The 23,855-nt window shown below is 36.8% G+C and overlaps 1 protein-coding gene across 2 annotated transcripts in view; it reads left to right on the top strand.

Moving 5' to 3' along the window:
- The window catches only part of LOC149085627 (uncharacterized), a 143,575-nt gene that overhangs the window by 69,285 nt on the left and 50,435 nt on the right, over positions 1 to 23,855 (top strand). The window contains exons 3-4 of one of the 2 annotated variants that reach the window (XM_089233781.1): positions 13,132 to 13,737; positions 19,776 to 22,308. In XM_089233781.1, coding sequence (XP_089089907.1) covers positions 13,132 to 13,737; positions 19,776 to 22,308 — 3,139 coding nt within the window. The remainder of the gene's footprint in view (positions 1 to 13,131; positions 13,738 to 19,775; positions 22,309 to 23,855) is intronic. The other variant, XM_089233782.1, reaches the window with a different exon arrangement.

The following is a 23,855-nucleotide window of genomic DNA, read 5'->3' as shown; positions in this document are numbered from 1 at the left end:
TTTCCGTAAAGCAGTTACTGCGGAATTGCTGTGTTGGTAAACCAATTTGACCAAGAAAGCGCGATCTCGTAAACTTATCGTCATTGTGAGCAGCAAACACATTGAGAAACAAGATCTCCGCGAATGTTTCTAGGTTTTATAACAGCTGCTGTGTGACATCACATAAATTTACATGCTTACTATAGATATTCAAAGTGAAACGCCCTCTGGTGGCGACATGTGTAACTAATGTTTTTTTCCTGAAACAAATTCCTATCACTTCATGAAGTCCTCCACAAAATTTTACAATTTTATGATGACTGGTTTCGCCTGTAGGCTACTTTAAAATAGGGTTTTTTAATTATGTGGACGCCCTATACATATAACATTTAACAACATTCACCAACTGTGCAAGAAACAATCTTGTCAATAGAATTTGTTTTTTAGTTAGTTTATGCTGAATGGCCTTTTGGTTTGTCATCCCTGTGATGCTGCCAGTATTATGTATAGCAGTTTATTATAAAGGTTTGTCACTTTTTCAATCCTCCCAGTAATTGAAGAAAACACGGGCATCGCCGGGTATTTTTGCCAGTAGCCCATATTGTTTAAATTTTAGGGCCCTCAAAATCACGAGGCCTTAGGCAAATTTCATGCTTGCCCATGAGTAAATCAGGCCCAACTCGTTTATCATAATAAAATGAAAAATAATTTTGGAGGGCCCCCTCAGAATTTTCTGTAATGAGCCACCACTGATGAAATACAGTAAAACCCTCTTAACGGACCGGACACCCCCTCAGATGCGGTCACCCCTCTTTTACGGCCAAATAATAATATTCCCTTGTATAATAAATATATGCATTTCAAACCTCTGATTAACGATCACTCCTCTTTTGCGGACGAATGTTTTTGTCCCGTTAGTGTCCGCAAAAGAGAGGTTTCACTGCAATTACATAATAATTGCCATAAATTACTCAATCTATTGTTATTTGCATAGGCTACAGCATATATAACTTGCTTTTCTCGTGCTTCAATAACAAAAACTTTGAAAAAACCCCAGTGGGTTGGGATTTTTCTGAAAAAAAATCCGGATATTTACAACCCTGGCCATCACACACACATTGAAGTGGTGTGGGATGGGGTCTAGATCTCGAGACTAGAGTCTTTAGTGAACCCACAGTCCCGAATTTAAAAACATTCGTATATTACAGTATAAATTTAATTAAACAGTGCATGTTTTATTCATAAATACAATTTTAAAAATTGCACCTAAATACACTCATGTCCATAAATTGAGGATAATGCCAGCTCCGGCAAATCAGAATCCGGTTCAGAAACAAAACAAACGTTACTTATTCATAAAGCCCATTTATTAAACAAAAGATAAAGAACAAAAACGATGGTGTATGCATGATACCATTCATAAAAATTACGATTTTTGCTCCCTGGAGCAATTGTAAAAAATATCTCCTTTACAAAAACTTACTGTTACATGGTTGGTATGATGGTTAATACATTGTATGTCTCCCATGCGATGAAATACAGTCCGTACAACGCCTAGGCATGCTGAGTATCAAATTATCGATCTGATCTTGGGGAAGATCACTCCACTCAGCAAGCAATGCTCTCCGAAGTTCCGGTACACATGTAGGAGGTGGTTGACGGGCTGCAACTCGTCGGCCAAGCATGTCCCACACATGCTCTATCGGATTCAAGTCAGGTGAGAATGCTGGCCATTCCATACGGGTTATATCCTCAGATTCAAGGCATTCGTTTACGATGTTTGCTCATTGAGGACGGGCGTTGTCATCCATAAACACAAATTCTGCGCCCATGGCACCCCTAAACAAACGTACATGTTGTTCCAGAATGATGTCCGATAAATTTGGGCTTTCATGGTTCCGGTTTGAACATGCAGATCTGTTCTGGAACCCAGTATAATTCCACCCCAAACGAGCAATGCTGCACCACCGTAACGATGTTGTCTTGGTGGTAACGGGTACCTGGCGTTCTCCATATGAAAGTCCGACGTGGATCTAACTGACTGCAAGCTAAACCTGGACTCATCGGAAAACATCACACAAGCCCACTGTGACGATGTCCACATTGCATGTTCTCTACTCCAGGCTAATCGCTGCCGACAGTGAGTTGCCGTGAGCGGAACACATCTGACAGGCCTGCGAGCGTATAGACCAATATCTCCCAAACGTCTGTACACGGTTTGCCTTGAAACTGTGCTACCCGTGGCTGCAGATAGCTGACGAGACAGGTCGGATGATGTGCTCCGTCTGCTTTTTTTGGCAGTTACTACCAAATACCGGTCTTCATTCGGCGTTGTAACTCGGGAGCGATCTGTACTGTAACGTCTACTGACATTTACGGTATCTTGGAATCGTTGCCAAAGCCTAGAGATGACACTTTGGGCAATTCCAAGTTCCTCGGATACTTCCATCTGAGTACGCCCACATTCCAGGCGGCCGATAATTCTACCACGTAAAAAGTCATCCACATGCGTCCTCTGTGTCATAACTATTCGCTTATGGCACTGAGCGCCTTACAGAACTCTTGTGAACAATTTTACTTCTTTGCCACCATTCCTTATATACCCCCCTTTTACATTCTCGTCATTGTGACTTACTATCGGCATCATCTGGTGGTTTCCTGAAATTTGCATATCATTTTTGCAAATGTGTGTGATAATTCTACAGGTGAAATTTTTACTTTAGATTTCGATTTCCGTGTGATTCTGAATTATCCTTAATTTATGGTCATGAGTGTATATAAACCATGCTTGATAAAAATGTTCGTGAAAAAGACGTAAGAATATGGAATGAAATAAAAATGAATAAAATTCAAATAAATTCCATTAGAGTCATTATTGTTAATGATTAGAAATAATTTATATAAATAAAAGACCTTTTGTGTAAAAAATTTAACAAAAAAGGAAATTTAAAATTTCCGTGTAATCTTCACTAGAAAATTATACGAAAGTTCCTCTATACTGAATTTATAGTGCAAAAAAAACCAAAAAACACCACAACAAAGAATAATAATTTCATACAGGCCTCAGAGATAAAGCCCGCGTCAACCTTCCTTATAAAGAACCATGGGTCTTGGCAGCCCTAATCTGTAATCAATTAAGGTGGCCACAACCATTGCCGTCCTAACGCGTTGGCTAACCCTGGCATGGCCCAGTAGCCTCATGATAACAATATCTGGCATTGTATTACCATTTTCTATAGTAAATGCTTAAATTAGAAGGCAGGTACTTCCAGGTAAGTGGAGGAGCAGAAAAACATCACTTGGCCTGGGGTCCTCTGATGCTCCTAAGACGGCTCTGGCCGCAACACAAGTGACAGGCTGACGGAGCACCGGCCCGGTGGTCCTTCTAGGCAATGGACCTTCTAGTTTCTAAATATTTTCATTATACACTATATGTATATACAGTCAAACTTCATTAAGGGGGTCACTCTTGAGAGAGAGAAAATATTACCCCGTAAGTGGAGTGACCCGATAAACGGAGTAAGCCATGACCTCGCTATTTCTCTCTCCCCCATTAATGCATTCATGCACATAAAACCAAATTTTCATTATTGAAATGAGTTTAGTCTTGGAAATTTATTAATTTAAAATAATTTATATTATTTATTAACTTAATTTATATTATTTACCTTAATTTTTCCTACCATCCTAAGATCGTAGAATTTCGCCAAAAGCCCAGGATAGGACCATTTTGACTGCAGTTGACTTTTTAATATTTTTATGCTAAAAACTACTTTAGTAATATTAATAAAAAAAATTCAAGATTATCAAAATTGATTGAAAAAAATAAAAATTTCATTTGCACTGGTGTGCAAAAATTAAGGACGAAGCTTAAAAATTGAGGTCGAGTACTCTTCACGGATGACAGCAGATTTAGTTTGACTAGCGATTCTGTACGCATACACACTTGGAGAGAGCGGAGAATACGCAATAACCCCCCCAACATTATTGAAAGTGACCGGTCTGGAGGTGGCGGAGTTCTCGTTTAGGGAGGTATCATGCTTGGTACCCGTACACCTTCCAAGGTGGTCCATCACTGGTGACCGCTATTGTACCGAGGTTCTGCTTCCTCACGTGCGTCTTTTTAGAGGTCTAAGGGTCCTCAGTTCCTCACACCTCATCGTACAGTGACTGTTGTAGAGCTCGTTGGAGAGTGAAGATATTCAACGCATCGATTGGCCGGCAAGGTCCCCGGATCTAAATTCAATCTAACACTTGTGAGACACTCTAACCAGGGAGATGCTTGGCAGCACGTCACCAGCTGCCAGCAACGATTCCGGGATGCGACTAGTGCTACAACAAGAATGGGCAGCAATGCCTTAACAGCTCGTTGAAAACCTTGTACTCAGCATGGACAGACGATGTAAATCCTGCATAGCAGTCAGGGGTGATCATATCCCCTACTAAAGGCTGGATTTTCCTTGCCGGTCACTTGTCACATGGACGTTTCGGTCTTCTGTCCAATTGTGCTCAAAGCTAATTTTTCAATAAACTTCCTTTTTATCCTTTGGATTTGGTTTTTGGAAAGTTTTGTTTACTTTTCCCATGTTCTTATGTCTTGGGGATCTTTGCGTCGATTTGGAACACTTTTGCACGATGTTACATTAGAAAAACCATCTCGTCCTTAATTGTTGCACACCGGTGTATTTGACCAGTAAATATTAGCTAGGCCGTCTTCGTGTGCCCACCTAGACCGTCTGAGAACATCGTGAGCCCTCGGGCAATGTAGTTTTTCTGTGACCCTAACAGGCAAGTTTACAAGCTTACTCTCGAAAATTTAATCACATCTCATTTTTCTGAGACCCTTCTTCTCTTATGGTCCCCGGACCGTGCTCGGGTGTGAACGCGCTTTAAGACGGCGCTGCCACACAACACTTTTGTGTCCTACACAGAAAGCAGCTATACCGACAACTTCGTTAACATTTTCGGTGATCAGGTGGTGCAAACTATCGATGTTATTACACGTCCTTGGGAAGAACAAAAATTGATGAGGAATAAAAAAATATATTAAAGGTGTTTTTCAGCGAAATACAAAAATATCGTTGTAGCGGTTTCGAAATATCCTTAAAATATATCGTTACTAGCTGGTACGCGTGGCTTCGCTCTTCGTAAACTACGTTTGGGGTGTTGCCCTTGAAGCTAAGATGATATTCTAAAATACGGGGTGATTATAAAAAGACTATCCCGACATATGGGCCCCTAACAATCATACCATTCACAGAAACTGAATGAAATTTTGGCATAAGGTATTTTGAGGTATGCGCTCAAGAATGATATGGAAAACAACAGTGTCACTCTAACAGTTACGGTTACAGTGAGAAAATTTCGAAAATATCAAATGACAACACCAAGTCTTTTGTATTGGAATGCGATCTCCATACTGAAAAACACTAAATAGCGTTGGAATGGCACCTGTAGCACGAAAATCCCCGGAGCTAGGCAAGGAAAAAGTAAAAAGGACTTTGCCGTGCACCAGAGCATTAATGTTCGTTTCATTCGTTTCTTCGGCTGAGATCCCAGCCTGATTAGTCCTCCACAAGGTCATGTGGAAAATTTGTGAAACACAATAAAATGCTTTATTTTATGCTGCTTCTCTGTCCTTATTGGTTGTCCTCACTTTTAGCCTATCTACCGCCGGTGATTTTCATGCTACAGTTGCCGTTCGAACGCTATTTAGGGTTTTTCACAATGGAGATCACATTCCAATACAAAAAACTTGGTGTTGCCATTTGATATTTTCGAAATTTTCTCACTGTAACCGTAACTGTTAGAGTGACACTGTTGTTTTCCATATCATTCTTGAGCGCATACATCAAAATACCTTATGCCAAAATTTCATTCAGTTTCTGTGAATGGTATGATAGTTAGGGGCCCATATGTCGGGATAGTTTTTTTATAATCACCCTGTATATGCCACTTAAAACTTTCCATGTGAGAAACTTTTCTCTCTCGTGTCGATGCCGGCTCTTTCCAGTGACTTGACCTTAAGATTTATTAATATTCATGGCAAAACATCTTGAGAGGGAACTATATTCTCTTAAATTCGAACGGATATTCCGTTGGGATGAACGGTATTATTTGGTATGAAAGCTGTTTTTTTATTTCTCCCCGAGCACACCAAATGATCACTGTGGCTTCTACAATGTCTCATACAAAGCTGTTACTTGTAGTCTAGTTCCATTGAACAATTAAGGGGGCGGGGGGGGGATTAAGATTTATTGGTAACATTACAGGATGAAAGACCAGAAGGATTCAGAGCATTAAGAAATTGTACTGGGTCGTCGACGGCGTCATCAGTTTGGATCACTGAATCAAAGGACCTGTAGTCAATGTTTTGGTCTTCCAAGGCCTTCAGTAGGGTGTCATTGATTGCTGCTGCTTTGTCGTTTTTAGGAGTTGAAACAATAGCTCGAACACCCATTCTATGGGCTTCTTGATATTACTTATTTTAGGATACGTTCTATCTAGGGCTGGGAATCGATTAAAATTTTTAACTGGATAATAAAAAATGTTTAATCGATTAATCGAATATTTTTTGTGACCATATAATATATTAGTAGATGCTATAAAAATATTTTTTTTCATTTCACTCACCTATTCGGTGGATGTAAACAAATATTGGAATAGGTTAAGAAATTAACGCTATTCGCTTGAAGCAATTTAATATGCTGAACATAATTGCCAAAACCTGTAATTTCTTCGCTTGGGTTTTGTCGTGTTTTTTTTAATTGGTTATTATATATTCACTGATTTCGAAACTACTTTCGATTATACTGTTTCTCTTGTTTCCTTGAAGCTGATCTCGAATGGCACGATGAGCTGATGTGCGAATACGAAATGAGATGAGCTGATGCTTCCAAGAATACGAAAAACTACTGTTCATAGTGGAGACAATGAATTTTGGTCGTCTTCTAAAACTCTCATCAAACTCGATTTGAAACTGAAATCATCAGTTTCCGTTAAGTCAAATTTGATCAAAATATTTATTCAAATATTTTTAAATATGGTCACTTATCCAAAATATTCTGTGTATAGAACATAATTTATAAGACATCTAATCGGTTTTTTTTTTAAAAAGTCAAGTTAATTCCCAAACTTTTAATAAAAATTCTAATCGAATTGATCGAGTCTCGAGAGATTAACTCCACTACAATTTTTAACTGCGATTAACAATTGATCGATTAACTTACCCGATTAATCGAACCAGCCTTAGTTCTAGCAGTCAGCTTTGGTGGGGACGTAACTCAGCACCTGAGAGGTGCTGCGTAACTATTGGTTAACCCAAATCTGAAGGGATGGTGACCTTACCTTCTATTGAAGGGTAATTTCCATCGCCTATTTTGAGTAGCATATCAACAAAAAGTCTATCGAATGTATCGCCTCTTATGTTTATCCGTATAAACTTTGAACTCCCTTATGACTCCTTTAAGGGGACAATTTTGAAAAATCCCTTTTCTTAGCGAGTCTGTACTTAAATAATAAAATAAAATAAAACTACTGACCAAATTTCATATTTAAAGCTTCAAAGCGGTTTCAGCTCGGCTATGATGAATCAGTCAGGTCTTGTTATTTTATATACATGTATGTGGATAGAGGGATTTATCGTTATATTGAGTATCGTTGTAGCGAGATTTCATTGTAAACCAGACAGGAATGGAAAAGTAACATAATTATATTGATTTCAAATTAAAATTTCAACACGTTTTAAAGACACGTTTTTACGTATAAAAATAATTTCATTTATACACTGTAGTTACATTCACGGCCTCCACAAGGGCGGGGCCGAGAGGGCTCCAGCCCTGTGGCCCGGGACAATTCTCATTTTTTTGTATTTTCATGCTATAATTTCCCTACAAAAGAGCCAGTGAAAAGTCTGATTCGGGGGGGCCCGCCAAAGATCCCAGCCTAGGTGACCTGATCTAGTATGTCGGAGCCAAGATCACACGTCCAGTGATGCCATTTGAAGGTGACAAAAAAAGTGACAACCGCAACAAATATTGAATGCAGCCGTCGATGTGAAGGATTTCATAGTTGAAGGGGGGTAAAAATCTCGTCGGTATAAACAATAACCGGATGTTATATGTGTGGCAAATGCTATCGATCATAGATGGCGACACTGAATTCGTAGATAGCACTGACAGTGATTTGATTCCCTAGATGCTAAGTTATTGCCAAGATAACGCATAATCTTTAGTGTGCTTCAGAATTATGATCAACAAGTTACTAACTACAAAGCACTAATACAATAGGGTCTCCCAACGAAGTGGCTGAGGGGAAAAAAAAATGCCCGTAAAAAAATACGGATGTCAAAAATGAAAATGGAAAAATTCAGGAACCCAAAAAATTAAAGCAATTTTCATGGGAAAAACTACATGAAAGAAATATAATGCATTTTTGCTTTTTTTTTTCTCAAATGCAACCGAGATAAACTTATGGGTTACATTTGTCAAGTTTCACGAAAAAACTTTTATAAACTTTTTATAGTGTAAGGCCGGTATTACACTATAAAAGTATGGTAAAAGTCCTTTTATAAAACTTGAAAAATGCAGCCAATAAGGTTATTGGTTACATTCTAGAAAATGCGACCGTTGACCTTATTGGCTGCATTTTTCAAGTTTTATAATAGGACTTTTATCAAACTTTTATAGTGTAATAATGGCCGAAGGCCAGTATTAGGCGTGTGTAACTTTTATAGTGTAACTTTTGCAAGCGTGTGCAACTTTTATAGTGTAATACCGACCTTAGGCCGCGGTATTACACCAGGGGCGTAGCCAGAAATTTCGTTCGGGGGGGGACCACTTTCATTTCGGGGGGGGGGGGACCAAAGTGACAGAACAATAGATTTGGCCATCTTTTTCCCTTTTTTCGGTCATTTTCTCACATTTCGGGGGGGGGACCAGACCCCCAAGTCCCCCCCCCTGGCTACGCCCTTGTATTACACTATAAAAGTTTGATAAAAGTCCTATTATAAAACTTGAAAAATGCAGCCAATAAGGTCAACGGTTGCATTTTCTAGAATATAACCAATAACCTTATTGGTTAGATTTTTCAAGTTTTATAAAAGAACTTTTACGAAACGTTTATAGTGTAATTACACTATAAAAGTTTGATAAAATTTCTTTTATGAAACTTGGCAAAGATCTTTTATAAATTTTGTATTTAATTTTTTTTTTTAATAAAATTTATTTTATAAAGGAAATGAACCACATTTACACTATATAAAAGATTTATATAAAATTGGTTTTGGAAAAGTTTTCGTTAGTTTGTCATTTCGTCAGTCTTCGTTAGTCTTGTGCTGTTGCTGGTAGTAGTTATGGATGAAGAAATTTTTTTTACCATTTGCTATAGGGGAAATTTATCATTTGCAACCTCTGTAATGGCTTCGGTTTTAAAAAACACGAAGCTTATGTGGATGCAGGGGCGTCGGAAGTGTTTCTAAACTGTGGGTGCTTGTCTTTAGTTTTATATTGGAAATTTTAATTTCTGAATCAATTCTGGGGGTGCTCGGATCCATGTCACAAATTACTGTGGATGCTCAAGCACCCACAGCAACCCCCGGCTCCGACGCCACTGTGTGGATGATTGTATTGGATGGAATAATTTGCGGAAGAAGAGCTAATTATTTTGATGCATTGCCTCTAGCTGAGAACGCAACTTAATGAATAATGAATATGTCACTTTATGAAGAAGTTGAGGAATAGAGAAAGCCCAGAGTGAAAGTTTAGCGACTAAATTGTCCGTGTTTCATCATATTGCTCATTGCGGCTCATGTGTCACGGTAAAATCCCAGAAACTCGGGTTTTATCAAGGTGAGTCGGTGAAGTTCAAAAAACGCTTGTAAACGTTTTCATTTCGGATTTTTACCAGGTCAAAGTCCGTTTTAAATGAATCAATTAATCACCATAAACTTATTAGCTCCTGATGCTTATTAGTTTGGGAATAATAATTTAATAATTATAAACAAATAATTGAATTAACAAACGAAAAGACCACCATGATGAGTTTTGTACGCTATTTAAGTAATTGATGCTCATAATTAATTTACTCCTACCAGTTAAAGCCCGTTTTAAATGAATTAATTTAACATCATTAACTTAATAGTTTCCCTTCCATCTTGATTAATTAATAATTGTTCAATAATTACAATTACTAGTGTGAATAACACTTATTAATGAATTAATATTAATAAGCATTTAAGAGAGAGAGGGTAAAACTTATTTCGTCATGATGGCTCGCTGCTCGCGCTGACGCACGGGGTGCCGAGTGCGCTTCGCTGACTGATCTGCCTCTCCACGCATTGAGCGCATCACGACCCTGCACCCCTCTGGAGATGTCGGAACTAATGGCCTTGAGTACAAGTGAACCTAAACCTGGATACGCGGCAGCAGTTAGGAAAATTAATAAGTTCATTATCGTTTTTTTATTCTTCAAAACGGGTTTTTACTGTTGAGAATAAATAAAATAAATAAAAGTTAATTAATATATTAATTACTAATTAATTTAATTTTAAATTGTTTAATTACTATATTTATCAAGTAATTAATAAGCGTCAAGAACTAATAAGTTAATGATAGTTTATTGACTGAATAAAAACGGGCTTTGACTTGGTAATGAGTCTCAAATAAAAACGTTTGCCTTATTTTTCGGACTTTTACCATCTCACCTTGTCTCCGAGCTTTTATATTGGTTAAATGTAATAAATAAATAATATATATATATATATATATATATATATATATATATATATATATATATAATAATAATAATAATAAATAAAATAAATAAAAAATACTACACTAGTAGATGTAGCAACTCTCTCTCTCTCTGAACATTATATTGGCCCTCGAATAGAAAGAAGTTGGCCACTCATGATATAATAGATTAATTTAATCTCCACCACGTCAGATGATAATTAAATAAATGTATCATTAATGTGAACCATCAAATCCAGTGATGTGATATGACAGGGTTTTTCAAAGTGTGCGCCGTGTTCGCCGGCGAGATAAAGATATTGATTTTTGTGCCTCTTTTTGCTTTGCATTGGTACTTTTATAATTGAAAACACCCACTTAACTACAGGGCCGTCTTAAGAGCATCATGGGCCCCCGGGCCAAATGATTTTTCTGAGTCCCTACCAGACAAATTTTCAAAAATCTCAACCAGATCCCATTTTTGTGAGGCCCATGCCTTAAGACGGCACTGTTTAACTATTCTGGGAAGCAGCAGGAAAACCATGAACTGAGCAAATGAGCCGCGGGTGACAAAACTCATTTTCCTATAAGGCCTTATTGTGCCTTTACGGGGTCCGGGGCAGACTTCTATTTGGGGTAAGCAGGGGTCTGCCCAAACTTTTTTGCGGGGTCCTGTTTTTGTGAATTTTTTTTTTTTTTTTTTGTGAAATGTGTCATTAATTTTGTGAGAAATGAAATAATGTAGTTAATCTATCACAAAAGAAATGAAATTTCAAATTTATGGATTCATTACTTTTTTATTTCGTGAAGGGTTCGTTTTTCTGATCCGGAATTTTGTGAAGGGTCCGGAAAACGGACCCAAATTTTGGATGAACAGAAAAACGGTCGCACGGGAACGTGAAAACATTCGACATATCCGATATTCGTGAAAACCGATGCACCATAAATATTCGAGTTTAATGAGAAAAACTACTCAACCTATTCGCGATGGGTTTGTACGAGGACCACCTGTTCCAGCCTTAGTGAAAACGTAAGGATTAGGCCGAGATTCTACTGTAAAAATTTGATAAAAGTTCTTTTATAGAATTTGAAAACGAATTGAATTTTGAAATTTTACTTATCTCCAATGAAAAATCTTTGAAGAAAATCTTAGAGAAAATATGGGAAATTATGATTTCAAGTACGGGAAATTGGCAATTTTAATCCTTGATTGGCAATTGTCGCACAAATATGATACCAAAAGTAAGCAAAGTTGGCAATTATTGCTAAAATCGTCGAAAATCACTAATAGCGGTAAAATGTAAAGCTTCGGCTAATTATAGTGGATTAAAATAGATGCAACCAGAAAAAATAAAAAAAAGCTCAAAATGACAAATATTCATATTTATAGTCATAATTTTCGTTTATAAGTTGGCGATATAATTTTAATCTTTGATTTCAGTGAATCATAACAAATTCAATCAGGTTTCATTGGAAAACGAGACATTTTTATTTAAAAAATCGGGATGGCGAAATATATATACGGGGCGTTCCGGAAAAAGTTTTTCCTTTGATTTGTATGACATGTTTTCTTCGATGAGAAATGTTTTTCACCAGATTTTTCAAGCCTGCGAATTGGCACCTATGTTATAAGTTTGATGATAAAAGATATAACCTCGTTCATTTAGTTTAAATTCAAAACAAGATGACATGATCAAAATTTTTATTAATAAAATTATCTCGTTTATGTAACAAAGTTTTTAGATATAGACTTGTGTTTTTTGAGAAAGTTTGTTACGGGTTTCAGTATAAAACTACCTCAGTTACTAAAGCTAATGTCTATAAAAACCCAAAAATTTCAACGCAAAATCACGTTGTCTTGCAAACAAAACCTTCAGTTAATGTTGAGCAAGATAAACGCGCGCGCGTGAGTGCTATTTCCAAGAAATGTTTGAATAACATTCAATTAACGTTCAGTGGGGGGGGGGGGTGCACTAGTATTTTCGAAAAATGCTTCCTTTAAAAAATAAAGGAAACTATTCCATTACTTAGCTTGAAATAGAATGGTTTGTAGACAGTAGTTAAGTTCTATGTAAACACTATCGAGAAATCCTTTCATGTCCTTTCATTAGACGCGGCTCTTCTGTTCCTCAGACTATTTGCGAGATTTTAAAAGCCATTTCATGTTCCTTAAAATCATTTTCATCTCCCGCTGATTATATTACGTTCTTTGTTTTTTGTATGTGTTGATGGAAAATTTTGAACCTTTTATGATCGGTAGAGCTTTAAATTTTTATCGTAAGCGCATAATTCTAAACCAGATGGTTTAGAATTATGTCATGGTTTTGACAATGTGTTCATTTTGCATTTGTTAATTAATCTTTAAGTTAAGTATAAATTGAAAGTTAAGTAATTAAAATGAAAAATTTGTCTTTTTTTGCAGGAGTAAAAGTGTAGTTAGCAATCTGAATGGTCCAGGGTGTGAAAGCGTTCTATCTTGCACTCCCCGTCGCAGTCGTTCGATTTTAAAAGATGATGCTACTGTCGTTAGAAGAACGTCGTCCACTAGCGATAAAATAATACCGAGGCCAGCTAATAAGTATGTCAAGTACAGATCCCCGTTGACACCGGAGTCGAATGTCACCCTTACTTGTAACTCTCACGAATTTCGATCGGAATCTGACAAAATCGAAAGTGATTCATCGTATTCTTATTATGGTTCACAGTCCGGAGCTTCTTCTTGCGCAGATCGACGTAATTCGAATTCTTCTCTCGGCTTCCAGCAAGACGTTTTCCAGACAAGTGATGTGTCTTTCCGTCCATCCAGGTCTCCCCGAAATCTTACCAAGGACTCTGGGTATGAAACTTCTGCCCAAGGAGACCACGACTATGTCAACGTTGACTGGATCAACTGCCCGGATTTTGATAACCGCTCATCAACCATTTTGCCACCCACCGAAAATTCTGTGCCAAACTATAGATACTACATGAACAGCCCTTACTCATCATCAGATGAAAGGTATGATCGACCTTTCAAGCCTTCTGCTTCGTAAGTAAACATGACAGTTTTGTTCTTCTGGATATATATATGATCATATCTTATCTGAGAAAAATATATTAATTTCCGTTTTTTTAATATATAATAGCGTTTCTCTATCTTCCGAGCAGGCTAAATTGAAATTTATACCACCATCGTAGAAATTGTACAGGGTGTTCTGTAAGTTCTAATGCGGACTTTATCTCATCAAACGTTCGTAGTCGGTTTTAATTTAAAAAAGGCTCAAAATGTGTTCAAAAATCACTCTGCACCACTTTCAAAAGTGAAAATACGGTGTGCCATAAAATAAAAGAACCTAGATTTGTATACGCGGTTCCGAGGCCTTTAACTTCCAATTCGAAGTTTTTGCTATGTCTCCCCTGAGGCCAATCAAAAAAATTTCATGCATCCAAGTGCAATATTCACTCAGACATTTCAATTCTAAAATCAGAGAAAAGTTGCGAAAGAACAGCATAAATGATTGAAAGAAGCGTTGTCCATTAGTTTATCGAAACTGGTACAGAGTGATTCTTGAACACATTTTGAGCATTCTTCAAACCAGAGCCATACCTGTACGATAAAGGCCGAATTAGGACTTACAGGACACCCTGTATAAATCACTGTTCCTTATCAATTTTATTGGGTGCATTGATTTCAACTCCGGCACGTGGTCCAATCTAATCCATTCGAAAATTTCATTGTATATTGGAAGTTTCTATACCTCCACCAAGAAAAACAAATATTGCGCGTTAAGTTAAATGTAATATTTACACCAGGGCTCAACAAATCCCAGGTGCCAGAAAGCCATTGGCGCCTAAGATTTTCTGTATGTGATAACTAAATTGGAGTCTACGAATAACATAAAACTTTCTGATTACACGACAGTGTCTTTTAACATAAGAAAAGGATATATGAAGTCATGGAAAAGTTGGAAAAAACATTATTTATATATAGTTTTTATATTAGTTTTTCTTCAGATTAAAATCATTAATGGCTCCTAAAGAAATTTGCCTGGCACCTAAAATTTTTTTTCGATTTGTCAAGCCCCGATGTATATGAAATAGAGAGAGAGGGAGAGAATCCAGTAAATTAAAAATATTCATTGACACTTATAAAAGCCCTGCACTAAAACAAGGATGTTTAACTCTTACAGTGGCAATCCCGAGACATCTCGTCAAACTTGATTTGCTTTATTTCGGTCACCCCGAAATATCTCGAGTTTTCAACACGCTTTTATTTCTAATGTGGTAGTGGTAGTTATGATGCGGATCAGGAAAATTTTAAAAACCGCTTAAAGGGTTAAATGAATTTCATCAATGGTCAGATGATCAGTGGTTCTCAACATTAGACACCCTTTGTCCAAGTCATCGTTAAATAGTCCACAAAAGAACCATATCGAAGCTTTAGATTAGACAAGCATACGTCAATATTACCCATGAGAAAGGTTGGCGACAGACCATAGGAGCCACACTTCAAGAAACTATTACCATAGATGATTGTAGATAACGAGCTTAGATTTTTTTAAAAATAAACCAATCTTTTTTTCAAATATTTTCTCGTGAATGATAAACCAGTTGTCATATTATATACATCAAATGTTTTCCACAACCACCATAATTGTCATAAATTGTTACAATAATCATCATAATAAACATTTTAGCCTAGAAAAGCCACTTATATAGGACTTGAAAAAGAGAAATATTGCCTTGTTAAACAGAATAATAGCTTTAAAACTGTGAGTCTGTGACGAGCTTACGCATCGTGATATCTAAGTCTACACCAGTTTTTGTGTGAGCTATAATTATAGCTTTTTCTACAAAGTTGGATGTACCGAACTTCTTATAAAGACAATGGCAAAACGCAGTCGAGTATCACGGCATGCTGCGCAAGTGTGCGGAACATCTTGCTCGTGAACTTGATTGGAAACCGTCAATCATCAGTAAATCACGGTATTATCGAGATAACGTATTATTCTGTTCTTTTTTGTACTGTGGTAGCCGTCATCGTAAAACATGGAAGCTGACGGATATAATTACCTCTTACTCGATTCGTCTTCTATTGGATTCGCTATTTCTGGTGTCATGGTGGTATAGAAACGTTAAATACTTTTTTTAAATACCAGATTTCTGAACAAAAAATTGTTTTTTTTATTTTTTTTTTCTTCTACCAAATTCTAAAATTTCAATCGTTATTATGGAGTTATTATATTTAGTGCTGGGAATCAATTAAAATTGTTAACTTCAATCGACTGACTAATTGAATTTTTAACGAACATTTCCAACTGCTAACCATTCATAACAAACGTATAAAATATTGGTAGCTACACATAGGCGTACGCAGAATTTTCTCGAAGGAGGTGTCTCAGATTTTTTTCCCTTATGAGGGAGGGGTTTTACTTTTTTCCTGGAAAATAACACTATAATCTTGGCTCGGGGGGGGGGGGGGGTTTGAACCCCAACCCCCCCCCCCCCTTTGCGTATGCCAATGTAGCTACATATAATATTGAATTGATACTATAAAAATATACTTATTCATTTCTCTCTCTCTCAAGCACCTATTCGCTGTATGTAAACAAGTATAGGAATTGATTTAAATTGAGGCCCATCGCTTGAAACAATTTATATGCTGAACATATTTGTGAAATTTTGGAATTTCTTCACTCGAATTTTGTTGTTACTTAACCCTATAAGCGGTTTTAAAAATTTCCCTGATCCGCATTATAACAGTCACATTGGAGAAATAAAAGCGTGTGAAGAACCCGATATATTTCGGGATGACCGAAAACAAAGCAGGTCAAGTTTGACGAGATATCTCAGGAATGCCGCTGCAAGAGAAGAAAATCGGTTATTTTCGGTTTATTAACCGTTTTCGAAACTACTTTAAATCTTCATACTATTGCTTGTTTTCTAATATAAACTGTAGGAAATATCTAAAAGTGAGTTTCGCTCCTAAATGGTACTAGGAAGATGGGGGAGAGCTGATACTTACTGAGAATACGAAAACTTCTGTTCACAGTGGGGAATAAATTTTGGTCTTGTCTCCCCTAAAAAGATCCCATCGATCTCAATTTGAAACTGAAATCATCAACAGCTTTTGTTGAACGACTTGTATTTCTGAATATGAATGATTTTATATAGTTCTCTTGTATGAATCGTTACCCCCATGCCAAATGATTTGATCAAAATATTGATTCAAATATTTTTAAATATGGTCACTCATCTAAAGAGTGTTATGCATAGGAACATAATTTGTCACTTGATCGGTTTTGTCAGTTAAATTAATTTATAAACTTTTAATGAAAATTTTAATCGGATTTATCGAGTCAATTAACTCAACTAAATTTTTTTAACCTGCGATTAACAATTGATCGATTGATCGAACCAGCTCTAGTTATATTATATATTCTCTGTGAATTAAGTAAGTTATAAGTGCTTATTATAAGCTTTGGTGTTTTTAATTGCTTATTATTTGAGTCCATATAAGCACCAAGTTAGATCAGGGCTGGACATTCCCTGGCGGCAAGGTCGTCATGGCGACTAAAAAATTGGTATTAGCGCTAAAAATTTCTTTGTGTAGTTACTAAATTGCAGGCTGAGAGCAGCACAAAATGTTTAGAATTTATAGCAGCATATCTTCTGCTAACATGAAAGAGGCTCACTATGCCCTGAAAAAGTCAAAAGAAGCATTATTTTGAACCTTTTCCTGCGGGTAAACATTTTTTGGCGCCTAGATTTTTTTGCGATTTGTCCAGCTCTGCATTAGATTAGGCAGCGCACGCGAGTGTCTTTTGTACTTATTCATGGTAACAGGAGCAAACATACGAAGTTTTTTTCCCATGACCACTCTGTGAACATCAATAATTTCTGCAGTTAATATATAAACAAAATGATAGATGTGTCAAATATATAATCACATTTTGACTTTTTCTTCATATAAGGTGAGTTTATCGACAAATGAACAAAAGAGGAAATTCTGTTTCGCAGAACTGACTTGAATGCGGTTTATTTTCTATTTTTAGAGGTTCGATGGACTAATAATTAGATTAAATGAACAATTTTATTGTTAATGTCTGTGAAGATTAATTATTTACGGGAGTCTCACGCATTCGCACGCATATGTATGTGTGCATATACACGGTGATGAGTATACGAGAGTTTTTTTCAACATTGAGAGCACTTCAAACAATTCGCCATCAGGGACGTGTTACAGGTGGGACTTCTCATGGCTCAGAGTTTGTAGTAATATATGTACACATTTTTTTACAATTATAAAAAATGCAGAGTATCAACTGAGAAAATCTAAATGATAGGCCTATAAGGAATTAGTGAACATTATACATATTCGTCACTCACACAAAAAGATCTCATGATTATTTTTTCTCACTTGATCTATTATTTCACTTGAATTAATTGCGTATAGTTATGGAAAAAAAGAACGCCAAAATTGACCACACGGGACACGGTAAGTTTTACTGGTTCTTTATGCGTGTAAATTCAAAATTTTCCCCAACATATTGATAATTTTTGCGCAACAGTGAGTAATGATGATCGCGGGAATAAATAATCTCACCTATGGATGAATTCATTTGGTGTAATAATCATCGTGCTGCTCAACTCAAAAGAACGAAATTCAAGGAAATCGATCCAATCTTAAATAATTATTATGTCAACTGCATTCACACATAGATCAAAAGAATGTGCTTTTGATGGACTTCATTAAGCACCAACTCTGATATAGCAAATCTATTGTTGAAAACCTTTAAAATTACACCGTGCAATTCAACATTGCTCATCAAGGACAAATTTTATGTAGATTTTAAGAAAAAGATTGTCCCACGATTACAGAAATGTATGGTTAAAAGTGGTAAAAAGATATGCATATCCTCGGAGCTAATAATATATAGCTTTGTTTCTCTTCTTTTTTTTCTTTAATAACCAGTCAGCCTTAACGGTTTTCAAATGCTATCGTGAAGCATGCATTCCAATCATAATATTCTTTGTTTTTTTTTGCATAAAAAAATTTAGGGTATCTTTCTTTCAATTATAAAAAGCTATGTATAGTTCGAAGCTGATTTCTTTCATTTTTAAGGGTCAGAAATGATGCTCTCCAAAAAAGGTATTTTTTGAATATCGTGGTTAATGAAGCAATTAATCACCTATAATTTTATCAATTAATTTGTTGCTGCCGCAGAAGAACGTCGTGCTCTATCACCTGTATAGGCAAGAGCTGTTAAAAGCGATAACCAAAATGACCCTTCCGGAAACGAGATTCCTGATGGGATTAGCGATGCATTCGATAGACGATATTTGTATCTCGCTACACACGTGCGCGCGTGCATGCCTGCAAGCTTTCAACATTAAAAAGCCTGAATGTTGTCGTGAACTATTGGAACGTGGGCTAAATTGTATTTTGAAGGAGCTGGTTCATGCCTCAGTCTCTATTCCTTTTTTTTTCTCGGAAGAATAGCAAGGACTCTCTATTGAAGAACCAAGTTGTGGCATCCGGACAGAATAAGCGACTCACTATTACCTACTATACGTGATTTGTCGGTCGTTCTGTTCGTACGTGACAGTCGAAACTGGTTCTTCTTCTCCTAATCGAGTTGCTGATCACGAGTGCAGAAATCGAAAGTGGCGCTTTTACGTTGTTTTCTCCGCATTTTGAAATTCTATAAACCCTGGGTGGGTGTGTAATTCAGGTGCAAAGAGAAGAGCTGCTCTTCCATCGATGACGAGCTATGGCATAGCTGGCGGCATTATCTCGTTCGGCTCAACTGGATAAATAACCGATAAAGTGGAATATTTTTGAAATTCCTGAAATGTTGTGTCGCTGCATGAGTTAGTCTCAGTTTTCTTCAGCTAAGAAGCAAGACGCTTTTTTTCAGGCTGTCTAGTTGATCTCTGGTGATACAGGTTTGAATTTCCTATACTTATATCGCTATTTATAGATTTTTATTATACAATTTTATAGCCTTTACTACTCGGAATTCACAGAAATGTTTATGTGAAGCTAATTTTACTTTATGAAATTCATGTTTTATTATCTTTCAGGAGTACTTGTCAGTCGCCATCATATTCAGACAGATACGAACAAAGTTTAGTCACTCGATACGGTTTTTTAGAGACAACACATAACTTGTCCCACAAAGGAAGTGGGTTCCGTCCTCGTCCCATAATAGCTCCGGTAAATAAACGCACGGGTAGTTATTCAAGCTTGTGTTCCAGTTCCGAATCCTTGTCCCCTCAGCCCAATAAATCGGAAGAAAATCCACTTCGATATGCGAAGTCTTCTTTATCTCTGGTGGATGAGAAGTCTAGAGCAAGGCAACAATCCCGTTCTCATGGACAACAAGTTGCTGATTCGTGCCAATTCTTTGCTTCTCCTGTAGCTCCAGCAAAATCAACTCCTAATTTGCACTACCAAGGAGAAATGGTTCCCCTACGTGCCAATAAGAAACTATCTATTTATGAAGAACTGGCATTCAAAAGTGGTTTTGATTTTTCTCCATTAGTGCAACGACAACCCTTTTGGGCTCAGAAGAACTCGCTCAAGTCGCATTCTTTTTCCAAAAACGTGTACCCAAAACCTTACTCGTCAACTACAGAGAATCATCAGCCAAGTTCCCTCCCCACGAACTGTGATAAAGTGAAAAGTCATGAAATATACCCCGGCTATTACTCCAATGTATCAGAAGATCCAAGTTTTGAATCCCCCGATGAAAATAGTGATTATACTAGTTTACCCCCTCCCGTTCCAAAAAGGGACTCGAGCTTACGCTTCCGTTCAAATACCTCTCATGAAAAGTACCCTTCATGGCCAGCGAATCTTTCTTGTGAAGGTAACTTTGAAAATTCTGTTCAATCATCAGGTCAGCGATCGAGCTCTTGGACTGAGAAAACACAGCGCGTGAAAGAAGCTAATGGTTCTTACTCCCGTCCTAAAAGTCATTACCAAATTTCTACTCAACAGCTACCACCTGTGCAAGAAAAGATAAAACCGTTTGCAAAACCATCTCTTCAAGTTAGTAATGAATCTCAAGGTGACGTATGCTCAAGAGATGATATTAGTCCCCGAAACACTGTCTTCAATACAATGTCTGAGAATTTCAGTATCAATAGCTACGTATGTGAACAAACAAAATCACCTTCAGTGGATTCAAAACATTCCTATGCTAATTCTCCCCCAGAAAAAGACACCGTCATGCCATTGAACAAGAACAACATCGGTAAATGTTCAAAATTCGACGCGGATTTTGGATTCAGGTGCACGTATTCTCGCCCAGACTCCAGGATATTTGGTTCATATGAAAATATTCCAGAGGATGGCATCAACAATCGGAAGAACTCCAGTAGTACTCCTCTACTCGATATGCTGCGATCGGAGAAAGAAAAGATGTCTCCAGTTTTACCACAAGAAGATAAATTTTCCAGTGACATGGGAATTAGTACTGCTGGTAGCGATTCCAGCAGTGAAGAGACACTAAAATGGCATGGTTCGTGTAGTGATATTAGCTCTCTGAACACATGCAAAAGAAACGTCTCTCCTAGTATCGAAAGTGAATGTAGCACAATATACGATGAGCTCAACATCGTTTCACTCGAAAGCAGCGTAAAATCTTATTCTAGTTCGCCTTCTGAAAATTCGTCTTTAGATTTGACTAATGGAAAAAACCAATGGCAGCGCCTAAATAGTGAGCATCGCTCCAGCAACGGACGCAAAAATACAACTGATGAAAACTTGAGAAAGCGTACCCAACAAGAAAAGCAACGACATTTCGATTCACGAGAAAGAAACTGCGGTTTTCACTCGAGTGATGACAACATTGAAGAATCTCAATATGTTAATATCGCTTCACTCAGAGAGTCCGGTTATTCTATCCACCAGAAAGATGATCCAGAAATCCGTCCGTTACTTGGTGATTCACTAGAGAGAAATGCAACTGCAAAAAGTCCTGATAAGTCGAGTAATCTGGACGAGACTGGAAAAGTATTGGAACCTAAGCAGTCGGTTGACTTACACATGCGTTCCAATACAGTGTCTCCAAATGGGGACAGATACAGTTCCAACATTGCAACAAACCGACCTAGTCAGAAACAAGACGCTCTGGCTTCCAGGAGTTACCAAGGGAGTATTCATGAAAAAAATCCTCAATCGTGGAAGCTTAAAGCTATTCAGAAACAAGCAGTTTTATCTTTTTATCACAGACAAAAAGCTTCCGAAGCTAAAGAGGAATCTGAGAGGAAAGCGCCTCGAAGCCTTAGTTTCACTTATTCTCGAGAGAACTCTGTGGGTGATAATAGTGACACATCACCACATTCGCTAAGCCCTACCATTCAGCACGATAGAAAACACATTCAGTCGACTGGATCATTTTCTCAAGTCTCGCTTCTGCAAGGTCCTAGGTATGTGCAATCAAACGTGAGTGCCATTTTGGAAACTACAGGCAAAATAACTTATGGATTTACTACTTGTAGTCCTACAGAACTGAACAGTTTTTCGCTGCCTTCTCCTGTTGAATCTAATGAAAACAAAGTATATACGAGCAATTCTGAATCAGAAAATAGTGAATACTCTAATTTAAAGGTAAGCTTTTATGTATACTAATTACAGTGTTCAGATTGTTTATTATATTCAAAACAGAATATTTCTACTATATATTCCACTATATATTTAAACTGTTTCTCATTTTTTTCTTTTCGGAAATTGCTTTTCATTTTTTTAGTGGTTGCATAGATATTTATATTATAAAAAATATAATCAATTCCACTAGTTTCCAATATATTTGCGTTTCAAACATTTTGAATGCCTATTAATATTCCATAAAACAACGAGATATATACCATGTCTTTAGAATATACAAAATCATGCGTTGCGTGCATAATGAATTTGAAACTGTTTGTTGAATCCATACGAATTTCTGTATTCTTTTGAAATGCTTTGGCTCGTAGTTATAGTTTTAACTCGCACCGCTGAAAAAGATGTGTTTGCATTGGGTGTAAAACGATCACCGTATTTTAAGAGATTTCATGAGTTGGCTGCGAAAAAGAAAATGTGTTTGTTTCCTATCTCTTTTTCTTTCCGTTCATAGTATCAGTTAATAATTTTCAAATGAACGAAGTATATCTTAATATTTAGAAAAATCAATACAAATCAGCGGTACTGGTATTTAAATTCAGCGTAGCTTCGTTGATCACATAGTGAATTATGTTTCCATTGTACGTCAAAACTGTTCCATTTCACTGCTACCATAAATTTAAACCAGCTATATCCATGACAAGCAAGCACTATATCTCTCGCTCTGATCTCCCTTTATTTTATTTCTTTTTCTCTTTTATGCTCATTCAAGTTTATACATTCAGCGATACTACAGCGGGGTCATTTTTTCCCACTCCTAATATCTCTACTTAAGAATTCGGAATTATATGTAAAATACTGTGTCCTGTGTTTGCGAAATAACTTGTTCATTCATCAAGCAGCATAAACAAACGCAAATTTTACGGATGAAATACATCAAATTATTGAGCTTGACTGGTTGCTCTTATGTTATTACAGTAATACCTGCCCCAGGGAGAGTAAATCGAAGGGTGAATATCTCAAACAGGTTCGGTCTGCATACCTCTACAATATGAATAGATATACACAAAATCCAACCGGACTTCTAAGCACAAATATTTTTTGCCAAATTCTTGTCACAAAGTTTGAAACGTTTTGACACACATCCTTGTGCTTCTTTTTTTTTTTTTTTTGAATATTTTGGTCATTCAATAGAGATAATTATCCAGTTTCTCTCTAACATATTAGAATTATCATTGTAACCTTATTCCGCTGTATTTCATTCGAAACATTACTGTTTTTGCTGAACATTAAGCATATCTAACTTTATAAAGCAATTGAAGGGTCCGGGGGAAAAACGACTTTACAGCAAAAATCTGATTTTGAGAAAAACCAGTTTAGAAGTTTGGAGTATAAAATGGTTTTCCTCATAAAATCGAAACTTTATCACTATTTTTTACGGCTTTAAAATAGTCTCTACCCCAAAAATGAATGCATGTGTGGATGGTATTCCTTGAAAGCTACAAGAAAACACTGCTATCTCATTTTCGAAAAAATTTCTGTAAAGTTGTTTTTCC

The sequence above is a fragment of the Pholcus phalangioides genome, unplaced genomic scaffold, assembly GCF_987345545.1.
Source record: "Pholcus phalangioides strain wild (caught in Gottingen) unplaced genomic scaffold, Ppha-v1.0 ptg000007l_1, whole genome shotgun sequence".
Classification (NCBI taxonomy): Eukaryota; Metazoa; Arthropoda; class Arachnida; order Araneae; family Pholcidae; genus Pholcus; species Pholcus phalangioides.
The sequence above is the reverse complement of the archived record's forward strand: the minus strand, read 5'-3'. Positions and strand labels throughout refer to the sequence as shown.